The following is a 21915-nucleotide window of genomic DNA, read 5'->3' on the forward strand; positions in this document are numbered from 1 at the left end:
CAGCTAGTTATATGCATATCTATGCTTTTCAAAAGTTTATAGTTTTATAGGTTTACTAAGTTGTTATGTTGTTGTTATCAGATGCCGAGGGGCACTGAACAACATCAATATCTGACAAGTTGCAGTAGTTGACAAACACAGGACTTTCACCCAGGAGACGACTTAAGGGCACCGACCAAATATATTATGTAATCAGTTATTTTGAAAAGTGTTGGCATTAGACAAACAATAACTTGGATGTTTAAGTTGTTTATGATACTCGGAAAAGAGTGGGATGATAAAATACACTAAATGTCTCTTAAAGTGAGTCTAACTTCTTTTCGTTTGGCCTGAGGAAATTGTCTCGGGATCTTGTTTATAGCTTAATTTGCTGTTGTGGACTACCCCATGTGGGTTCAATACCCAGAAGTAGCCTTGAAGTAATAAAATTAGATTTATGGTTTTCATTCAGTGAAAACTATAGGCGATTGTACTTAATAGTTAATCTTACTGCCATTGCCTCCGGTACCATGCTAATAATAACAGGCTGTCTCTCGGATGGGGGTTTCTCTGTCGAGTTACTAGCAGAGCATAAATCACTCAACATCTGTTCCAACAGACAGCAAACCACATGCTTATTGAGGCACGACGACAAACCACCAAGTTGTCTGATGAAAATACTTATTTATGTACTGACTGAACCGCTAAATAAATGAATGCGTTTTTTTAAGCAAGTTGTGCCTTGTTGTACAAACACAGCTGTACTAATAAGACTGACATGGCAGATAACCTTTAACAGGGAATTTCACTGGTGTATGAGTAGAAGGTAAATATATGAGTTTTGCCCTGTGTATGCTGAAAAGCGATGACGGCGACCTTTTGAAAGAACCTCATTTAAAATTCACAACAAAACTCTGACAGGCATGAACCTGAAAATGTCAAAGCATCATAATAAATAAATTTTGTTTTAATGTTGGCCTCTTTTTGCTGGAATAAAACCAAACATTGAAGCCATTGACATCCCTAATCTTTTCTTGGCTTTCCTCCATTATCTTTTCAGTGGATTTGTTTGATATGAAAGGTTCGCCAATACCCATATCACAGAGCCACTTTTGACGAACAAACTGCTGTGAGAGAGATGGGAAATTTGCATCCCTTTGATGATGCTGTCAATGTGACACAATTGCAAAGGTGTCTGTTTCTGGAAAACCCTCCAATCACGATGTGAACAACACAGTGCATTCTGTTTACAGCCCTTTTCGCTTTTATTGAATAGATGTTGAAAGTCCTTCTGAGAAAAAAAAAATTGCACAACAGCCATGTTGAGATGAAAAACAGGATTGACTGACAGAAACAGTAACATGTGATATACATTGAAGGTATTTGCACATATACTTCCTTTAGGAATTCCATGCAATGGGATCGGATCCATGACTATTGATCCATGACTCCACTGCTTCAATATCTGTTTTTTTTGCTTGATTATTTGCTGCAGTAATGTTTGAATGCAGAAACACAAGACGATGAAAAATTATATGAAATCACTTTTATTCTCAGAGTGTGCGGTGATTCCATTTTTGCAGGAAAGTTACAGACTGAAATATCTGTCTAAAATGGCATGCAGTGAGGCTAACAGGTGGAGCTTCGAAACACAGAGAAGACACAAAACGATTATCAACAACCTTGCCTACATCGCACACCATAAGCATGCATACATTTTTGTCAACAAATAGGGGGACAGAGAGGGGGTGAGAAGATTTCGCAGTACAAAAGAATGCACCAAATATATATATATATATATATAATTTTTTGTCAAAATACCAACCACCAGAGGACAGAAACAGGACTGGCTACAGACGAGAAAGTAAGCATCTTCTCAACGCGTACAGAACAGAGAAAGACAGATGCAAGGAGGGAGAAACATCAGACAGTTTACATTCAGGTCACATCAAAGGAGTTTTTTTTTCTTTTTTAAGAGTCATATTTTTCAGGCAGTTTTTTAATCATTTTAATGCAAATGAGTGACTTCCAAATGAACGCTGAAGTGGATTTCTGACATGGAGTAAATATTGATTACGCATGACTTGGTCGGTTGGTTTGGGCAGTGGTCTATAAGCCATTTAGAGCGCAATCAATTGGCATTGACAGGGTGATGATAGATGGGTTTATGTTGGCGTTGGTGGCTGAGATGCAAAGGGTGGTCTGATTTCAGGGCTGGTGGCCTGAAGAACAGCACACACCGATGTTTGCGAAGGTTTTGTCGCATTGGAAAGTCCTCTATTTGGGTTGACTGGGCAGTAATCGTAGCTTTCTGGAATATTCTTGGGCAAAACAAGAGTATTGTTGGTCATTAATAAAAGTTGGCGTACAGGCATGGTAGACCCATGGCAATGAAATTGTTCAATTTGAGTGTGAGGCTAATTATACGAAGAGAAGGCTAGTTATGGTTTGAACTTCTACTTGAACCTCGCAGCTAAAATACCTGAGAATTTAAAAACAAATAAGATGCAGTAAATAAATATAGTGAAACTTCTTGACCTAACCTACTACTACCAGCACTATTCTTTGGTTTGATCGGATGATGGATTTGAGTGTTGTTGATGCTTGGTTCCATAACTGCAAAGAACGATCAGTTGCCAACTATCTGCTAACACACTGAAAGAAGACAATAAAATCACAGGAAGTTCAATAAATGTGCTCTACATGTGACCTTGGATGTCTTTTTTTTATATATTCAACATGATTACAGAGCTCACAAAGCGTTGATAAAAGCTAAATTTCCTTCGTCTATGCCACAGGAACGCACACATTCAGAATGAGTGTTATTTCATGTCCAGCTAGCTCATTAAAAACAGTGGCAATGTGGTCTAGAAAACCTTGATTACGCCTACAGCTACTGTGCGCACGTGAATCACAAAAACATTTCCTAACAAAATTGTATCACAATCGATCTCTGCTAATAGCACATTTATGCTTTCCCTTAAACTTCATGTGGGAATATCTTTTTTTTCTGTACATGGCAGCTGAAATAACTCTCCGTTTACTTGGTCAAGTCATGAATCTTTATATTCGATTCATTCTAGGGTCTATTTTCAGGTTATAAGAACATCGAATTTAAGTTTCTTCATGAAGTACTTGAAGGCTAACTAAGGCATCGACTAAACTGTAAATATCCACGTTTGTGTTTTTTACCAGCACGAGTCTGGTGGAATGTCTGAAATATCTGGAATGTTCAACAAGACACTGTGGAATGAAGGAGAAATATACAAAAAAAACATTTGATTTCATCTTCATATGACCCCCTTTTAAATTTGTGTCATTACATTTATCGACAAACTACAGAGAATGTAAACATTTTGTTGTACGCTCATGAAACTTTCATGCAAATGCTCTTTAAAAAAGCCCCTCGTAATTTCATCTAATTTCTTTCCATCTCTTGTTACTTTGAAAACAGTTTGGTTTGACTTTTGGGTTGTGATTTTGAACACAAATCCTGCTTGTGCTCATCATTCTGTAACATCTGACTGAACCTTTTTTTTTTTTGACGACACAAAACAACACACTTCCTCCCGTTCTACTTTTTTAATCAAATTATGACCTGACCTACAAAGGCTTCACTGTCACTCTGCAGACACGTCTCTGGCCTTGTTTAAATGTCGACTAACACATTAAGTAGTTAAGTTTAAACACACAACAATGAAGATTGTCTGTTATTGCTGATTTAGGAGTTAACTCCAATCAGTTTAAGCAACGGACACAGAGCAACTTCATTTCAACGATATATTGCACTATTGTCACTGTCTGTTCACATATAGTGTGTTCACAACATTGTTGTGATTGTGAAGTGTTTTTTTTTTTTTTTTACAAAAAAATTGATGGAAATGTCAACAAAATTAAATCAAATAGCCTGATTTAAAAATGAACACGTCCACCTGCAGAAGCAAGTGTTCAAACCACGAACACGTAGAGCAAGTGAATTTATGGTCTAACTGCTTTGAGACAAACGTCATGTATGGAGAACATTTAGAGTTTTCCCCATGGAAGAACATTTTAGACACAAAGGAAATTATCGCCTACTGCACATAGTGGACAAGATGACAATTAAATCAAAATGTAAATCCAGTTATTGCCTCAAATATTAATGTATTTCGCCTCATCATAACAAATGAAATGTTATCCAAATGTGTACTTCACTTCACAAAAGCTTACTGCATGCTTTAAAAGAAAACAACAAAAAATGAATTCAAATGAATTCCTTCCCTTTCTGGTTTTACAGGCGTTGTTTTGACCGCACCAGTGCTCAAAGTACACATTCACAATAAACCAATTACAGCATGAGACAGTTTATGGGTTTGAATCCTCACAACGGAGAACTAATAAAAATGTATCTATATACACTGTATGTATCAAATATTAGCAAGAACAGAACAGGAAAATTCAATCAAATTCTGATATGATTTGGATAATTTCTTGAAAGTTAAAAATATGGCTTATACTCTTAGTCATCTTGTTATATGTCATATTACCCTTATATATAGTTCTCTTTTTTTTATAACCCGAGGCTATTTACAAACAAAAAGGGTGGCTGATGGGTGATATCTGATTTTATTCTAAGTGCCTTTCATTTTGAAAACATGGCATAAGATTCCCCTTGAAATAAAGATCTGTGTAGGTAATACATACTCTGAGTTATCAAGAAAACTTCTCTGTATGAGAGATTTAAAAGTATGTCTCACCATCAGAGACCAGCTATTCTAATTCAAGGGGCAAAGTCATGCCACGTTGCTCCATTCCAGGACACTTAGAAGTCGGGTTGAAGAGGTTGGAGGGCGGAGAAAAGTGTGACTGCAGGTTTGGGCGGGGGAAAGGGTGGTTACGGCAGTGGTCTTGATATATGAACGTTTGTAGGAAGTTAATCACATTTCACCCAAAACACTGTTACTTTTTATTGAACATATCCATCAGCGGGGTCGGGATGAACTTCATCACCGTATCAACGATGCTCTCCTCTTCCTCCTCGTCGCCGCAGCCGGTGGGCACCGCCTTCTTGGGACGGGTGAGGCTGCCCTCGGAGGCCTGCTCCATAGCGGCCGCTGCCTCGGCTTCCTTCTCCTCCTTCTTCTTGATGCCATACTACACAGGAGAAATGAGAAGAAGAAACAGGAAATGATGTTAGGCCCCATTCCAATTAGATTAATGTCTCTTGGGGTGATTGGTCGAAAGCTAGACATCTTGTAATTGACATTCGTTTGACAATCAGTTCTGAAAAAATGTATTTCTCAACTTTCTGAGATGTGGTAAGCGATGTAGGAATTTGGTTACGTTGTGTAATGGTCCCATTTAGGTTAAGGCAACAAACCAACTTGGTTAGGGCCAGAAAAAAGCTCATGGTTTGAGTTAAAACAGGTTTGTGTTGTTCGTAACTTAAGCTACAGACCTTATGTCATGTGATAGAACGTTGTTAGCAAAAATAAGTCACCTTTTGGTTTTACAAGGGACACAAACGAGTAAAAGTCTTGTGTTTGTGTGACCTATCCACCCCCCCTACCCACAGGCCCTAAAGGACTTCTCTCTCTTCATACTCATTTCTTTCCACTATGTAGCTAGCTTTTGACTGAAAGCAGACGAAAACTTGCGGAAGTCACTGTACCTAGAAAGAAATACTCACAGCACATTATTTCCCCTAAAAACATGATTATTTGGAGAGAAAACCACACTAGCTGTTTCCCCTACTTTTAGTCTTTATGCTAAGCTAGGCTAATTGCCTCCTTCTGCATAAGGGTGCACACAGAACAACTTCTCACAAGACTTCAACAAAGAGCAGGAAGCTAAGTGCTGGAGAATCTTTATCTGAATACTTTGAATGACTCCCAAATGTGGCAATTTTTACTCTAAAAATAGAGACGTGTGAGGCGTGACATGATTGTTTCAAGCATTTTGGGGTAAATTGGTTGAAAATGATTGGTACTCTTGCAAAGTAATTCATATTTCCTCATTTGCATGAATTAGCTGCAGGCTGCTTCCTCATTAGGTTTAAGCACAGTGCGCTGTAGCATTTTGGGTCCTGCATAAACAGCATTTACGATCAGTTCCTGCAGTTAGATACAAGATCTCAGCTGAAGATAAATTTGTTTTTCGTGCATAATTGTTGCTTGGTCTAATTTGACCTTCCTGGATATTTTATATCCCAATTACAGGCAGAGGCACACAGCCAGTGTAATGGTCAATGCTAACGATTGGCCTACAAATCCCAGATCCCAAACAGACTTCAATTAAATCAAGAGTGCAATTTAATACATAGAAAGAACAACAACTGGGAAATCTTCAGCTACATCTTTCTTTCTCTCTTTCTTTCTTTCTTTCTGTAATTCTCAGTAAAGGTATAAATGTGAAACAAATTGGGAATGCAAATGGTTCTTCATTTATTGCTGATATTAAAAGTGTTCCATTGCTACTTGAAACTCTCTTTGAAGGCATTTTTCTTGTTATTCATTTTTTTTAAGGCATATAACCATCTGCAACATATATATGTAATTAACTAAAAAAATACATTTCTCCATAAGATATTTCCTTTTCCTGTTGTCATTTGATGGTGTCACATAGCATTGCCATCTTCCAATACAAAGTTGAATTGTTTGTACTGACAAAGTTATGTTACGTGACGATACGTTACTGAGTCACATGAACCCAAGCGGGGCATTTCCCCATTGTGACCACGTGGGAACCTTCTACGTTAAGATACTTCACAAAGGTCTGCCGTTTCATTAGAGATGCTTTTGCCCAAGTTGCAAAATATGACGAGTAGGAAAAATTTGAGACAAACAAGTCAGGACAGGCTATGACAATTTACCACTAATGATCCATTAATGATCCCTAAACACTTTTATGAATCAGATGGCTAATGGCTGATATTAGTTTTAACTTCAAGTTAATTTGCGAAGTAGTAACACATATTTTGTTAGCTTTTGTTTGATATGATGGTTCTTGATCTGTGTTCACTGTTACCTCCAGTATACTTTGTGCAAGTGAGGTCCTAGTTTGAGTTAAAATCAATACAGTTGGACTGCGAGGAAAAAGGTTGCAGAGCACAGGAAGGTCAACAGGCAGAGTGATGGTTGATCTTGAGGCAGAGATCTGGAAAATGGGCTCGACTGCTCCATGACCTCTTTGCTGCTCCACCAAGCACACGTTAATGTGATTCTGCAGCAATAAATATCTTAAAGGAGGGCAACTGGTGTCCATTTCCGCTGTGAGGATGTGCACTGGAAACTGTAGGACCATCTGTGTGTTTTTAGAGTGGAGCACTAAGGCTTATTGAAGAAAGCAATGAAGCCAAAAAGGATGCAAACACTTTTCAACCTTTTGTTTGCCTTTATTCCAATTTGTTTGACATTCACTTAAGCTTGCATCTCAAAAATATCTTCTGTCAAGACAAAAGCATCTTTCTGTTAAGAAGAAATGCCTCGGAGGAAAATATGAGTCATTCTTTAATGTTTGAGTGATGAGGCTAAAGTCTTGAAAATCATTTGTAAAAGAAAACACAATAAGTAGATGAATGTTTGTAAGGGGAAGACTTTCAAGGCCCAGCCACACTGATGAATAATAGCAACTGGTTGGGAGTTTGACGACTGACAAGATTCTGGGCTTAGGAAGCTTTCACATCAGGAAACCGGGCCTCGATCAGGTTACACATGAACCCAAAGTCCAGTCTGTTTGATTGGTGTTGACACTGTGTACCGTACCCAAGAATGATTCGCTGATACGTGCCTGGGTCCATTTGAAAAGGTGGTACGGTTCAGGTTTTACTTCGGTAGATGTCGCATAAGGTGTGAAGATCGTCTCTACCAAAACACGGAAGTGGACTGCAATTTAACGCTAGTGGCAGTTAGCTAGTAGAGTTGCAAAAGCATTTCTCAACGTCGCTGATCTGCACGTGCTGATCTCAATTATCTCTCTTGCACCACAAGTAAAACAAGTCGTAAGGTGGACCAGAGGGTCGATCTTGACATTTGCTCCAAAATGAAACCAATAGTAGGCATAAAGCGAAGCTCGACTCTATGTATGAGCTTGGGATCTTGTGATTTGGGCGCTTACCTACAAAGTAACATTGACATACATCAAATGGCACGAAAATTATGATGCAAGTGTTCTCTTCACAGTAGGAATCATTTGTACCCCTCATGAAAACGTGTTTTACTCAGTGTTAAATTTCAAGGATTCCTCCTGCAGACAGTGAGATGATTTGTAATCCTTTTCGTCTAAGTTCTTCATCTCCTGTCAGCAAATAAGATGCTGCCTTCTGGTCCTTGGTCTTATAGTGGAAATCTTTTTCCTTAAGGAACATAAATCAGCAATAAATGCCAAACCAGGTCCTGCCATAACACCTTAGTCAATTTGTGGCAACATTCGTTCAACAGGGAAAAGATAGGGCAGAGTTTATATCTAAAACTAGGACTTTTTTTTATGGTTACAATAACCAATTTAAAAACAAACCAGTAAATACAATTCACACAAAATGTATCTTATTTTGTAATACATATTCATATGACACCTTTAGATATTACAAACCTCTCAATTTGTCAGTCTGCAGTAGTTTAACATGCGTTGTTCCTGTCTGTAAATTATTGACTTTATTATTTGATATTCCAACATGGAGACGATTGTCATTTATCCACCTTTAGAATAACTTTGTTTCAAACTTGATACCTTTGCATAAGGAATTATACGCGTTATTTCAACACCTGAGAAGATGTTTCTTACTGACTTTGACAGAAACATTTGTTGTTGTTGTGATTGGTTGATGGATATCTCCTCTGTATCTCCCTCTGCCCCCTTGTTTGTTCTCCGCTTTCCTTCTATGCCGCCCTGTTTTTATTCTCTCGCAATCTGTATTAGTCAGTCTCTCTCTCACTCTCAGACTTGTTCCGCAGTAACAAAGGCTTTGTTAGTTGAAGGGAAGACAGTCACGCTTAGTCAGCCCCTCTCCACTCGCTACAATCAAACACTTTCCAAAGATATGCTGTCATATCTCCCCGTCTCCCTCCTCTCTCTTTTCCTTCACAGTGGCTCCGAAACCAAACTAAAGAACCACCGGGCATCAGTTTGAGGATCGGCTCTGCATTCCAAAGATAGCTTTACAAGAGCTACACATGGAAAAGTTTTATACTCAGCTTGACAGCCCTCAAAGAGTGTTCAAGTCAAATATTCAATGAATTATTAGGGTGTCAAGAGGAACATTTGACCGCCAGCTGAAGACGCTTTGATACGGTCGATTAACATTTTATTGCAGATGAATTCATTAGTAAGCATGAATTTATCAAAGAGACAGGACGAGATCATCTTGGCGAGACAAAAAACGGGTCAGTAAGGCAAGAAATCCTTTTGTTTCCTAAAGTTTTTAATTGAATTCTATCAGTTAACTGAGCTGCATACTTAATGACAAGGCGGTAAAGTTTGATCCAACTTTTTTTCTGAATAATGCATACAGTAGAAACAACCCGATCTCCTTCACATTAAATTCATATTGCAACTACTTTACGGTACTTTGGCGAATTAGCAGCCAAGTCACCAGGATTTTTTTTTTTGGTATTGTTAGTTGCTGCAAACCAGGAATACGTTGAATGTGAACTTTTTTGTTTCTGGTTCAGAGCATGTGACAAAGTGAAAAGACATTTGGCTTTAAACCAACAAAAACAGCAGGCAGGGACACGGGCAACCTGGAACAGAACTCCAATCAGAAATTAAGACAAACTGAAAACTGGCTAATGGGGAAGTGGGAACAGGTGAGCAGACGGGCTGGTGACTGCAGGGCTGATGAGAGACAACTCTTCTTTGTGTTTATGGTCTGTCTGTTCTTTTTTTTTTTCTTGTTTCATGTTATTCGTTCAGGTTTAGTGTTTCCTGCTTTTATCTTTTTAAGTTTATTCCCTCCCTTGCGTCCTGTCTGGTTTTACTTCCTTTGCCTTGGGTGAGTTTCCCCTTTGTTGATTGTCTGCATTGCCTCGGTTAGTTTCACCTGTCTCTCATCAGCCCTGCAGACTCTTCTAGAAAAAGATCTTCACTGTGACAGCAGAGCAAGTGACGTGTTATATCTAGCAACCATTAATTACATGTTATATTAATAAGTAAGTCCACTAACTCACCCAGGAGACAGCTGTGTGAAACCAAATATCGACTTGTGTTTTGTAAGAAAGTCCACTAAAGCCAGTCATTTAGTTATGCTGTTACCTTGTGCATTGTTACTTTGTTATTTTAACACAAATTTATCTTTTCTAAGCAAGTACCATTGTTTGCTCCTACAAACGTGATACGAGACTGATATGAAACCTATTTATGAAACCTATTTTTGGTTCAGAAACATTATCATTGAACTTATCCAATGGTTTGCAAAAATGTACAATCAACATTTTATCCAACAGCTGGGTTTCTAATTAGTTTTGGATAGAACATACATGATGCTCCTCACTGCTTTAGATTATCCATGATAAACGTGACCATTGTCTCTGAAGAGACATTTTGCTGTCGAGTCTTTAAAATGAGTTAAATGCCATTGTATTGGGGCGCTGGCAGAAATCTCAGAGCTAAAAACAGAACAAAATAATTTTCCTGTAATTTGGGTGAACTGATTCTTCAATCATGCTTTAGTTTGATATCGTAGTTAAAAATGTATGCTTTCCTACAATGTCTAATAAGAAACATATCTGCACAAAGTTTGTAAGAAAAGTAATTGAGGCAACATTAATATTTCAGTATAAGCTTCAAACTTTTAGAGTAGCTGGTACAAATTAATGTTCCACAAAGTTTGAAAGCAAAATCTAATTTCCCTATAGAGAGGAACGGAGCATGATTGTAATAATGCACTCTCTAAAAAATCTCTCCTCAAATGCATTCATTCAATCACTTTTTTTTGAAGTGGAGACGCTATTGGGATTGGCAGTTTCGGATTCCACAAGTAATCAAGGACGTTACCTCTGTTAACTTATAACCTCAGTCAGCCGCATTGAGGTATTTTTTATTTACCTTATCTCTGATGCCCTGTCGGAGGTTTTCTCTCTCTGCCTCCATTTTTGCATATTTGGCCTTCCTCTCCTCCTCCTGTTGCCTCAGCGCCTCTTGCCTTTCTTCCTCTTTCTTCGCCGCATCGGGATCCTTCTCCTCCTCCCCACCGAGCATCTTGCCCATGTCTTTAGTGGCCCCTGTTTTTGGTAGAGACAGAAAAAGAGAGAGAGAGAGAGAGAAAAGTGAGATATGACAAGCAAAAACCAGTGACACCGGCAATTCACAGTAATTGCACATAATAGATCTCTGCAATCTGCTGTTGCTAAGCATTTTGTGGGCACAGTGGCACATCTAAGATTTGGATAATTCAATAGACATTGCTTTGTATTTCAATCGTCTGTCAGGCCAGTGAAAGAGCAGCACAATCTGCCCCCCCCCCGACTGAACCAAAGACAAAAGTGTCTTTGTGTCAGGTGTGGCAATAGATGGAACAAGAGGTGAGAGCCACGGATGAGCCCGAGATAAGACGCTGCGATAAATTATTAGCAATTCTCTTGATTGCCTTTGTGCTGCTCACGCTGACCTTTTTTCCTATCTCCAACAGGAATTTACATCCTCCTGCAAATCGTCCACTTTGACTAGGGGTCAAGACCTGCGAACAAAAGGCTTCAAGTGCTGTTGAAAGGACCATAACGAACGGGCACGGGGTTCACTCTGATCCCATCTCCTGTCTGTACTGGTTAGATACGCTGAAAAATAGATCAAGCAAAAATAAATGTTTCATCATGTGTTTATCACAGCTCGGGTCTGGTGTTGTAGCTTTGACTTTTGTGTTCCTTACTAAATCACTTCTAATGCGTATGACTTTGAAATCCCCTCCCATTGTTCTGACTTTCTCTCACTGAATTGGAGCATCAGTTCATATTTAAAATGTAAATGTTGTGTTCTTTTACGAGGATGGTAAAAGAGTCTAGAAATATTTTAAAAAAAGTCCTCTTCTTGATGAAGACTAGTTAATTAAAAAACACCCGCAGGCACTAGCAAAGCTGTCTCAGGCGCTGACAGTGTACTATAACTTGATTTCCTCTTTCCGGGAGGAGCATCTGGTGTTTCGTACAGACATCAAATCACATGCCTCATTGTTGGATGTGCATGGAGGCACTCTCGTGGGTTCGTCAAGAATATGTCGCGCCCATGGGTGTGACGTGTTTGAGGATGGCATTAACTATACTGTATCGACCATAAACAGATGTGGCTGGTGTGTCTCCCATTGAACAAAACTACATTCTCTTTTACGATTCGAGGGGAACCTATTTTTCTCATGAGTTACCGTTGTAGTTTTAAATATGCTCTTGACGTTTTAAATTGAAACCAAACAAAAAATGCAACAAAATGACTTGGTTATGTTTAGTAAAAACATCATCGTTTGTTTCATAGTTGAAGTCATTTTTAGGAGACCAGGCTGGGGGTGTGTCAGGAGAAACATTAGACAGAGAGAGAGATAGATTCTGTTTGATCAGCTCCTGTTACACACAGGGGAACCCGATGCATGTTTCCTCAGGTTCTTATCTTACTTACTGTATTGTGTTTTTATTTAATGTAATTGTCGAAATTGTTTTATGATGATGAGAAACTTAAACCAGAGACACAAACACCCACTACTGTGTGCTTGCTGTGCAATAGACCTGAACTGCATTGCTCCATCTTAAAGTGTCTCATGGCGTATTGTCATTACACTCTGAGCAGCAAGAACTTTGTCCGTTAAACTGCTTTAGTAACACCCTGAACAAACAAAAGCTGACTTTATCCTTTAAAGTATAACATATGAGGAAGTTGCTCAGACTAATCTTGAGTGTCATCCTGTGCATTGAGCTTCTCCCGCAGTGCTTTCCAACACTACCTTTACTCAGCGCTCCGGCTGTGTGCTCTCACCCCAGAGGCCTCGGCTCTTATTTCCAGCTCAGTGACTGGAAACCAGCCAGAGCTCTAACAGTGGCCCGACCAACCCTGAACCCACAACTCTCTGCTCACTTCCCCCCTCGCAGGAGAGAAAATTGATTTTAATGAGAACTGGATCTGCTGGACCACACCCGGCATGTTTAAAAAATACGCCTTGCTCTCAGTCCAGCACTCTTCCTTACACTATTAGCTCCTCGACTGTCTGCACTTCGAGCCGCCTCGCGGGCTCTCCAGAGGAAAAACTCGAAGACACAGCCATCTGCTTCAGCCGTGAAATTGATGAGACAGCGGTGACCTTGAGGTTCTTGGCTGCAGTCCGAACTTGCTGTTTTGACGGATTGAGACAAGACCCAGTCCTTAGTCATACGGAGCAGGGTGGCTGCTAATTAATTAACGAAATGTTGATGTTTGCAGTTTTTTCATTCACTCTTTAGTGTGCAGAAGACATATTCAGAATGGATTACGTTCATTATCTGAAAGCTTTTTCGTGTCAGTGTAACATGTGTAAAATATACAGAAACATGATACATAAATGGGCCATCAGTCTGGAGTAAGCATTTTATCCAGTCCAAACGGAATGCAGTCAACGCCCCGATTTTCAGTTGCAAAAGTCGACTTTTTTATTGTTATTATTTAAGAATAATTGATTTAAATTACTTTAACTACTGTGAATAAGTAAAAGATAGTCTAAATATAAACCATGTTGTCCCCTTAAGATATATTCATGTTGACTACAATCACAAATGGTGGCTTCATATCATATCAGTCCACTCAAAGTGGAAAAAAAGATGCTTTCTTCATTTTTCTGCAATTGAATCATGATCTCCCTTCTTTGAGGACAAGCACGGAGTACACTTTCAGAGACCAGGAGGCATTGGGGTTTCATTATTTATGACGTGTTTGTGCATATTCATAAAGCAGAAGCTTGTAGAGTTACTTTCTTGCAGTAACACTGCATGAGAACGTCTAAAATAATCTTTCTGTCTCTCTGTGCTTTGCCTCCAGGCGAAACTGAACTGCTGATTTGGCCAGTAAACTTTATTTTTGACTTGTTGCTGGTAGCTTGAGGAGATTTTCCCAAATCTTGCATGCCGAGCAATCTTTAGAAGACGAGTAGCCACTGATGGTGAATATCACTCATCACCTCAGGGGTAATTCATTGTTCTCTGGCCAAGCTGAACAGCGAAACTTTTGAAATTAAAACTTGCCTACTGAAAATAATACGGATACAATATTGCATTTTAAACTCCATCTTGCTTTGTTACAATTATACTCTTTTAAAAAGAGAGACATTTCTCAGTATGAATCAGCTGTAATATCAGACAGATACACCTCGTATTCTGGTTCCACTGCTGCTGGTTTTTACCTCTGACGCCACTTAATGTCTTGTATGTCACATACAGAGCCTCTCCCAGGCCTCTACAGGACTAATCTCGATGCTCAAGGCTAATTAGCTCATCTGGTTGTGACAAAGTTGCTGTGTAGAAAGCGTGAGACAGTCGTCGTTCCCGAAAGCCTTGGTGTCATCAAAACGCTGCCAGCTGTGGAGTCTGGGAACGAGGAGGCTCCAGAGGAAAAGCTGGAGAAAAAGCACTGAGACATGGTCTAAAGTACTTAATTAAAAAGCACCGTTAATAACTCAACCGACACTACAATGATCGTTGTATAAGACAACTTGTTGATTACTTAAAATGTTACTAAAATCCGATTAATCTGAACCCAGCAGGGTCACGTACACGATGATCAGTGATGTTTAAGACCAAAGAGACCTTTGGGCATTTTTGACAAGTCTGCAAAGCTCAAGAACCTGACCAGAAACCATTCAACGCTTTAATATCTGTGCTGGTATGCCAACAATTAGGGCCCCTGTAGGACGACTGCTGTGCTGAATGACCTCTTGTGAAATGGCTGAAGGGAGAAATAAATGGAAAGGACCCTAAGCAAGAGACTGAACACCAGAAAAAAAACGGTCACAGCATAAACTGGAAGAAGGTCAATAATCGACCAGTAGGCCAATTATGCTGAAAAAGACCAGGTTACAATCTCCCCTATCAGTGGCCAGGTGTGATCATGTGACCTGGGAATGGAGATGCTTTAAACAGCGAGCATGTGCACCTTTGAGCTCAGGTTGTGTTATGAGTTTACTTTGGTATCAATTAGGGCTGGAATGAGTTGCAAAAAATCCAATCTCAATCAAATCTCACATTCTGGCAACAATTCAAATCAACTCCACTAAAATATTCCAGCTCTACAAATGTTGCATGCTCATTGTAGAGAAAACCAAGCTTTTTAACAGGCATATGTGTACCAAAGTGTATGGTAATTCATACAATAGTTGTTTATGTATGTCACTTTAAATAAAGATGAAAGTCAGTATGAACAGCAGGCTTCATCCTCTGTGGATCATGAATGTCCGTAAAAACAATTCATGGCAATCTCCCCCCAAAAGCGCGCTGCTAAAGGGTCGCTAAAAACATGATTTAAGTCATTCCATAACTTCACAGTACAAACCCAACATGTTGAGTGACAACACTGCATTAGCGTGATGAGCTAGGTCACCATGCTAACTCATTACAGTTCTAAAAAGGGACTTTTTAGGTCAGCTGAGGCCCAAGGGCTAATTTTAAAGTTAGGAGAAGGCTTTCTATGCTTAGTTAGAGTCAGCGGGGATTGAAAAGAGATCAGGGAGAAGTTTGGAAGTTATAGATGGTCGGGTCATGCGGTAGATTAGACTGGGCAGTTACATAAAAGGCTGGCTTTAGATTCTGAGGGGCTGTGTGTGTGTGTGTGTGTGTGTGTGTGTGTGTGTGTGTGTGTGTGTGTGTGTGTGTGTGTGTGTGTGTGTGTGTGTGTGTGTGTGTGTGTGTGTGTGTGTGTGGATGAGGCTCCTCTGTGTGTGAAATAATTAGAACAAAATGTACAGTTCTTAATTCCCACTATGCATCTGTGCAAGTGTGATGTGTGTGTGTCACAGTGGGCGTGCACAGCCGCTGTGGGCTGTCAGATCTCAGAGTGTAACAGAGTGCGTGCCCCTCAGGTGCACTTGGGCTGCGAGAGCGTTTCCTCTGTGTGTGTGTGTGTGTGTGTGTGTGTGTGTGTGTGTGTGTGTGTGTGTGTGTGTGTGTGTGTGTGTGTGTGTGTGTGTGTGTGTGTGTGTGTGTGTGTGTGTGCATGAGTCGCGTGTTTTGTACTGACGGACGGATGAGACCAAATGAGAAGAGTCCCGTGTGGAGCCCAAAGGGACACGACGAAGGACGGAGAGATGAGGAAAAATGGAGAGAGAAGGTTGAAATTGAAGACAGAGGAAAAACAAGGACAGAGTAATAAGGTTAACTAGAATGAGGGCGAGTACGATTATTCACAGTATAAGACAGCAAATTAGGGAGATCGATAGAGAGAACGAGCTCGCATTATTTAAAAGACAAGAACGACGGATTAAAAGTACGAAATCTGTAACAAGGACAGATGAAATATGAAGGATTTACAGAATAGAAAAGAGAACTAGAGGAAAGAGAGAAGAGGAATAATGACCAATGAACAATGTAATGGGAGTAAAAGATGATAGAATGATAATCTGTTTAAAGTTAAGAGGAAGAGAGGGAAGATACAAGGAAACTGACAGATGAAGAAAGATGAGACTGGAGGGAGAGCAAAAGAAGAACTGATTTTGAGAAAGACAGATGAAATGAAACGCAGAGTGGTTTTGGTCCAGAGGGAGAGAAAAAAAAGAGATAAAGCAAGAGAGAGGAAACAGCGGGACCAGCTCAAGGACTGTGTGTTCCCGCTCCCCCATCTGTCATCGGTCCTCAGCGGTCCCACGGCTGCCGACCGGCGGGTCCCCACGGCCCCACACCAAGCCGTCCAGACCATCATCATCATCAGCCTCCTGCCCCGGGCTAGGAGGAAGGTGGTCCAAATAAAAAATAAAAAAAAGTCCAGTGGAAAGACCACCAAGGGAGCCTCACCGTAAAGAAGAAAACAACGTGACGGAGTACGGAGCAACCTGAAAATATTAGCTGTGCTCTTTTGTCTCTCAGGGAACAAAGAATGGATTGTGACTGTTGAAAGCTACATCACTCACAACAGATATGATGCTATTACAGCTCAAATACGCCCAAAAAGTTTTGCAGCTGAGTGCAGATATAGACGGGGCTCGGGTCTGACTCCTTTAACTTTCCTCCCTTCGTTCATGCATATACGCCTCTGCAAGTGGGTGACATAACACACTATTAATGTTTTTTAAATACCTGCAGCGATCCCCCATTAAGAGAGACGCTGTGCTCATTCACACAGGAGACACGGCAGCGCAACTTTTCTAATTATTTAAATGTGGTTGTTTTCTCATGTATTTAAAAAAAAAAAACTGACTTTATTCATGTATTTTTCATGACAATTCAGTCATTGGGTTCTGTCACCACATCCCAAAATGCCATGCTTCAGTTACTACCTACTCTCTGAAGACGCTATTACCTTCACTGTATCTGTGTGTCGCTATTAGCGCTAATGTTTGTGAATTGGACTTTCTTTTGCAAATAACGCTCATTTGCATAGAAAGGAGTCCATAACATGCCAAATGTATGCATATGACCTAATTTAAATAGAACAGGAGCACCGAAAAACATCACGTTTAGATTTTAGTTACGTTTTTTTCTTCAGCAAACGAGCTCTGATAAACCGACTACACACTTTACCTGAACCAAACCAGCCGTTAATGACGAGCTGGTGAAGAAAATCGAACAACTAGCAGCTTAAAAGCCAGCTATTTTGGTGGTGGAGACCAAAACAGAGCTAAAAGGTGAGCAAATATCAAATACACAACAAACCCATAAAAACTTTAAAGTAATTTTTGTTTAACATCCCTCTTCTTTGTAATGATTGTGACTGGCGCTGAGGTTGAATCGGTGTGGGTGTTTATAAAGTGACATAAAACACTTTCACATCCACATTTTTACCAACTTCTTAAAGGCCATGTAGAAGTCATGGTCGCACTGTGATGCTTTAAAAGATCTGCTGCTGTGTTTCAACTCCTACACAAAGTTATTATCTATGTCAGACCTCGAAAAGATGAACAAAACAAAAATCTTCTGTTGAAGCAGCACTGAGTCACTTTCACACTGAGCTGTCTCTGCTGGTCCTTAACAACTATTGACTCAATCAGTGAGACCGGTTTGGCTTCTGGAACAGAGTTGTTCTTGGAGAGCTCCAACAACACTTATGGTAAGAGAAGAAGTAAAAGCCCTGCTCAGAAAATTGCTTCTGTATCGCCAAGAGTGACAGGCTGACCAGGGTAAGATTGTTTTGGTGCCATCTCCTCTTAAGTGGCGTCTCTATTTTTTCATTCCCTCTACGTTCATGTTGTTAAGAGTCTGTCTTTTGAAAATGTCCCTGGGCAGAAATCTGCATGGCGTGTAGTGTAGTGACCTAAGTTATCCATGTGGCTTGAATGAATAATAACAACACAACACTAGAAAGGTAGCATGGATTCTATCTAGCAATATTTTACTGTTAGCAAAGCCAAAACCTCTCAATGCTTCATTTTGTCATTAATTTATTTTTCATATTACATTATTTTCTTCTGAAAAATAATCAACAACCTTGTTGGCTGAAAAGAAAGCTCAATGGTTGGATGTAGTTCCATATCTACCTGTGAGAAAACCGTAGTTACACATCTGTTTTAACATCTGTTAAAGAGGGACAATGTGCGTCAGATAGAAAATGTCTGCTTGTCCATCTTCTCCTGCATGGTAGAAAGACCTTCAACATACTTTGTGAGGCGGTATTTCTCTCTGCTCGGTTATCAGATTAAGCTGACGGGCTGGGGATATAATCGAACATCTGCACACTTTAATCTCGTATTGATAAAGTGAGCTTTCGGTCAGAGACCTTCTTCCTGGCAAGACCAGGGAGCAAATGAATGCATTGAAAAGGTTACAGCGTAGGTCACATCTTTGCAGTTTTGGGAACTTTTGTTCTGTTTTGTTCACTAATTTGTGGCCTAAGAGGGTGTGTAGTTTTAAACAACAATGGATTGAATAGGTAAATAGACCAAAGTTAACTAAATTGAATTAAAGGCACCAATAGTCCAGTGAACATGTAAGTGCAAAACGGAGTGAGGACCCTTAGCAGCAGAGCAACTGGAAAGCATGTCAGTAGTTGAAGTATTTGGCAAAGCGTATAGAAACGCAGGATGATTTTTCATGTGCTGGAAGCAAAATGAAAACTAAGGATGTGTCCGTCCCACACACACACACACACACACACACACACACACACACACACACACACACACACACACACACACACACACACACACACACACACACACACACACACACACCCCAGTAAAAGCTCTGGGGTGCATGGGAAATGGAGGCTTGGGGGATACATCATTGCTGTGCTTTATCACCCGTTCGCAACCATTATCATTGGAAGACAGCCTCACAGAGTCTGGCCTTGGTGATGAGCGACACATTTATCACCTCTGAGGTTGGCACCGAGGACGAGGCGATCCATCCATCCACGCACACACACACACACACACACACACACACACACACACACACACACACACACACACACACACACACACACACACACACACACACACAGAATGCAGGTCACCACAACACACTAACTTGTGGCTTTCTAGGTTTAACCTAATGACACTATCAATAATGAAAATGAGCAATTAAATCAAAAATGTACATTGGATTGGAAAAATTGAAAAAAATAATATGATCAGAGCACTTGAGACAGGATGACTAATGTTTCCAAGAACTATTTCTGATCAAGAAAGATCCCAGTAAGCTGTAAAAATGATCATCATACATCATATCCATGAAAGCTTTCTTAAAAAAAACTACAATACATAAAGTGGAATTCTGTCCTCTTTGTTTGATTCCCAGGATGATATCACTATAGAAGTCACTTTCATCATGCAGCTCATTGGCTCATTATATGATTTGTATCTTCGCATTGAATGTAGGTCTTCTTCTGGCTCTCCTGATAAGCGCTGCTGCTGCTGCTCTCTAACAACCCGTGACAGCTCGGGGTGGCACGTTTGGACGCGTGCCAGAGATCCTGGAGAGCATTCGCAGAACTTCATAAGCAATTACTCTGGAGTCGTTGCAGCAATGAGTCATGGAGGCGACGCTGAGGCACGCTAACCCTCCAAAGGCGACAACGAGGACTCGACCCGCCACATGAGTCATGGGGGAGGTAAAACGCAGGAAACAGAAAGGGAAGTTTACCGTGAACAATATTTAAATCCCAGATTGAAAAGTGTACTGTAAATATATATATTTTTTATATACTTCTCAAACAACCACTTTTTTATTGATATCTTTCAGTGTTAGGGAAATAACAACATTTCTTTGGCATTAGGCAGTGCTGTTCCAATTTCACTGTTCCTGTAACTGATTAAATAGAATGATTTTTGCCATAATAGGTAAGTTTGGATAATAGGAAAGTCATGTAAAGTTTACAGGATCACAATTATGTGAAAGAGTTTTGTAGTTTCCTCTTCACTTTTATCAATATATAATGATTTAAGGATGCAATGAAACAATCCAAAGGTCAAATAAAGTGGTTCTCTTCTGTTTGTTTGCAAAACAACTTTGTAATATAATGGTAGTGCATAATGTATATTTATATGTATATGATATGTATCCATTTAAGGTAGTAAATGAAGAAACTGACACAAAAACTACAATGAACTTATCATTTGCAATGTAAACATATAAAACATCCAGTCTCTGGGTGTGATATCTGTGAGTGAAATTTGGCAGATAATCAATAAAAGAGAGTTTTCATTCATGCCTTCCAGCATGTATGGATTGAACCAAGCTCACACAACACATGAATCGGTCTGACTGTCCGAGGTTACATTATCGACTCAAGGGTTCAGCCTCGGTCATGAACATCCGACTGCTTCAGGAGCTCCGATCTATAAAATGCAGACCTGTGATTGCTGACCCTGAACCCACTATGTCCACCAAAGGATAGGAGATATATATTGTTTTTACTTCTACAGGGATCAATAAGGTATCAGACGGTACTTTGAAGGCACAATCTTACAACGGCTTCCTTTCCTCTTTTTTTTATTATAGCTATGTCTGGTTTTCTGATCCCTGTGTGAGCTCACATTGAAGGAAATTGATTGTCTTTACATAATGGAGAGTTGGGCAAAGTCTTCGTCATTAGTACATATTAAACCCAAACGTTTTCCCTTGAATATACAGAGATTTAGCTGTTGGTTGTTATATAAATAAAAAACCTCAATCATCCAGTAGCATCTAGCTGCAGAGCTCCAGGTTGGGGCCCCACCTCCTCAGTCGGACCCTTCTGGTACCGAGCTTGGAGAACGAAGTGACGTCTGAAACTGCGTACGACACATACCTAACCTTATTAGTTTGCTAACCTGAGATAGATATGCTTACGTTGTAAGTATAAAAACATTAACGCTAGATGAAATTATTTTGCAGTTTGCATTTTTTTGTCACATGGTGCTAATGTTAGTGTGCTAACAAGATTAGCATTTTAGCAAACTCATTAAGTCAAGTTATTTATTGTTATACTGAAATATTATGGTTGTATTGTTTACCTTGTTTTGAGGTTGTGTGGCATTGAAATTATACCATGTATTCAATATACGCTCAGTAGGCTTCTTTAGTTATTAACAATATTATACAGTGGCATAAAAATGTCATTTTTTAATAAGGAAGCGCAATAAATGTTGATGATTTTCTGCCTTAAGATATGTGAAATTACACAAGTATAACAACACGGGTTCTGGATATGGAGGTGGGTCCATCTGGAATGATCCCATTCTGATGGAACAGTTGTTTTCCTGGTTTAAATACATTTTAGTTTGTCTAGGTGGATTGAATACTTCCAAGATGATGGCAACAACTTCCTTTCAACTGTCATTTCCCATTTCCTTTAAACTTTGTGCATCTGTCTTGACAGTTCGATGAGCTA

The 21915-nt window shown here is 39.7% G+C and overlaps 1 protein-coding gene across 1 annotated transcript; it reads right to left on the minus strand.

Annotated features, from left to right (window-relative positions):
* Positions 1-4917: 4917 nt before the first annotated feature.
* On the minus strand, positions 4918-11274 carry LOC129089782 (complexin-1-like). Its single transcript, XM_054597148.1, has 3 exons — positions 11262-11274; positions 10999-11174; positions 4918-5112 (listed from the first exon to the last, which is right to left on the minus strand). Exons 1-3 carry the CDS (start codon positions 11272-11274, stop codon positions 4918-4920), a joined length of 384 nt encoding a protein of 127 aa, XP_054453123.1.
* Between the last annotated feature and the right edge of the window lie 10641 nt (positions 11275-21915).

This window comes from Anoplopoma fimbria, chromosome 4 (genome assembly GCF_027596085.1).
Source record: "Anoplopoma fimbria isolate UVic2021 breed Golden Eagle Sablefish chromosome 4, Afim_UVic_2022, whole genome shotgun sequence".
NCBI classification, from domain to species: Eukaryota; Metazoa; Chordata; class Actinopteri; order Perciformes; family Anoplopomatidae; genus Anoplopoma; species Anoplopoma fimbria.

Coding starts and splice junctions, on each gene's coding strand:
- LOC129089782 (XM_054597148.1), bottom strand. Junction 5,113..10,998: donor GACAGGGCATCAGAGATAAG/GTAAATAAAAAA, acceptor TCTCCTGTGTAG/TATGGCATCAAGAAGAAGGA.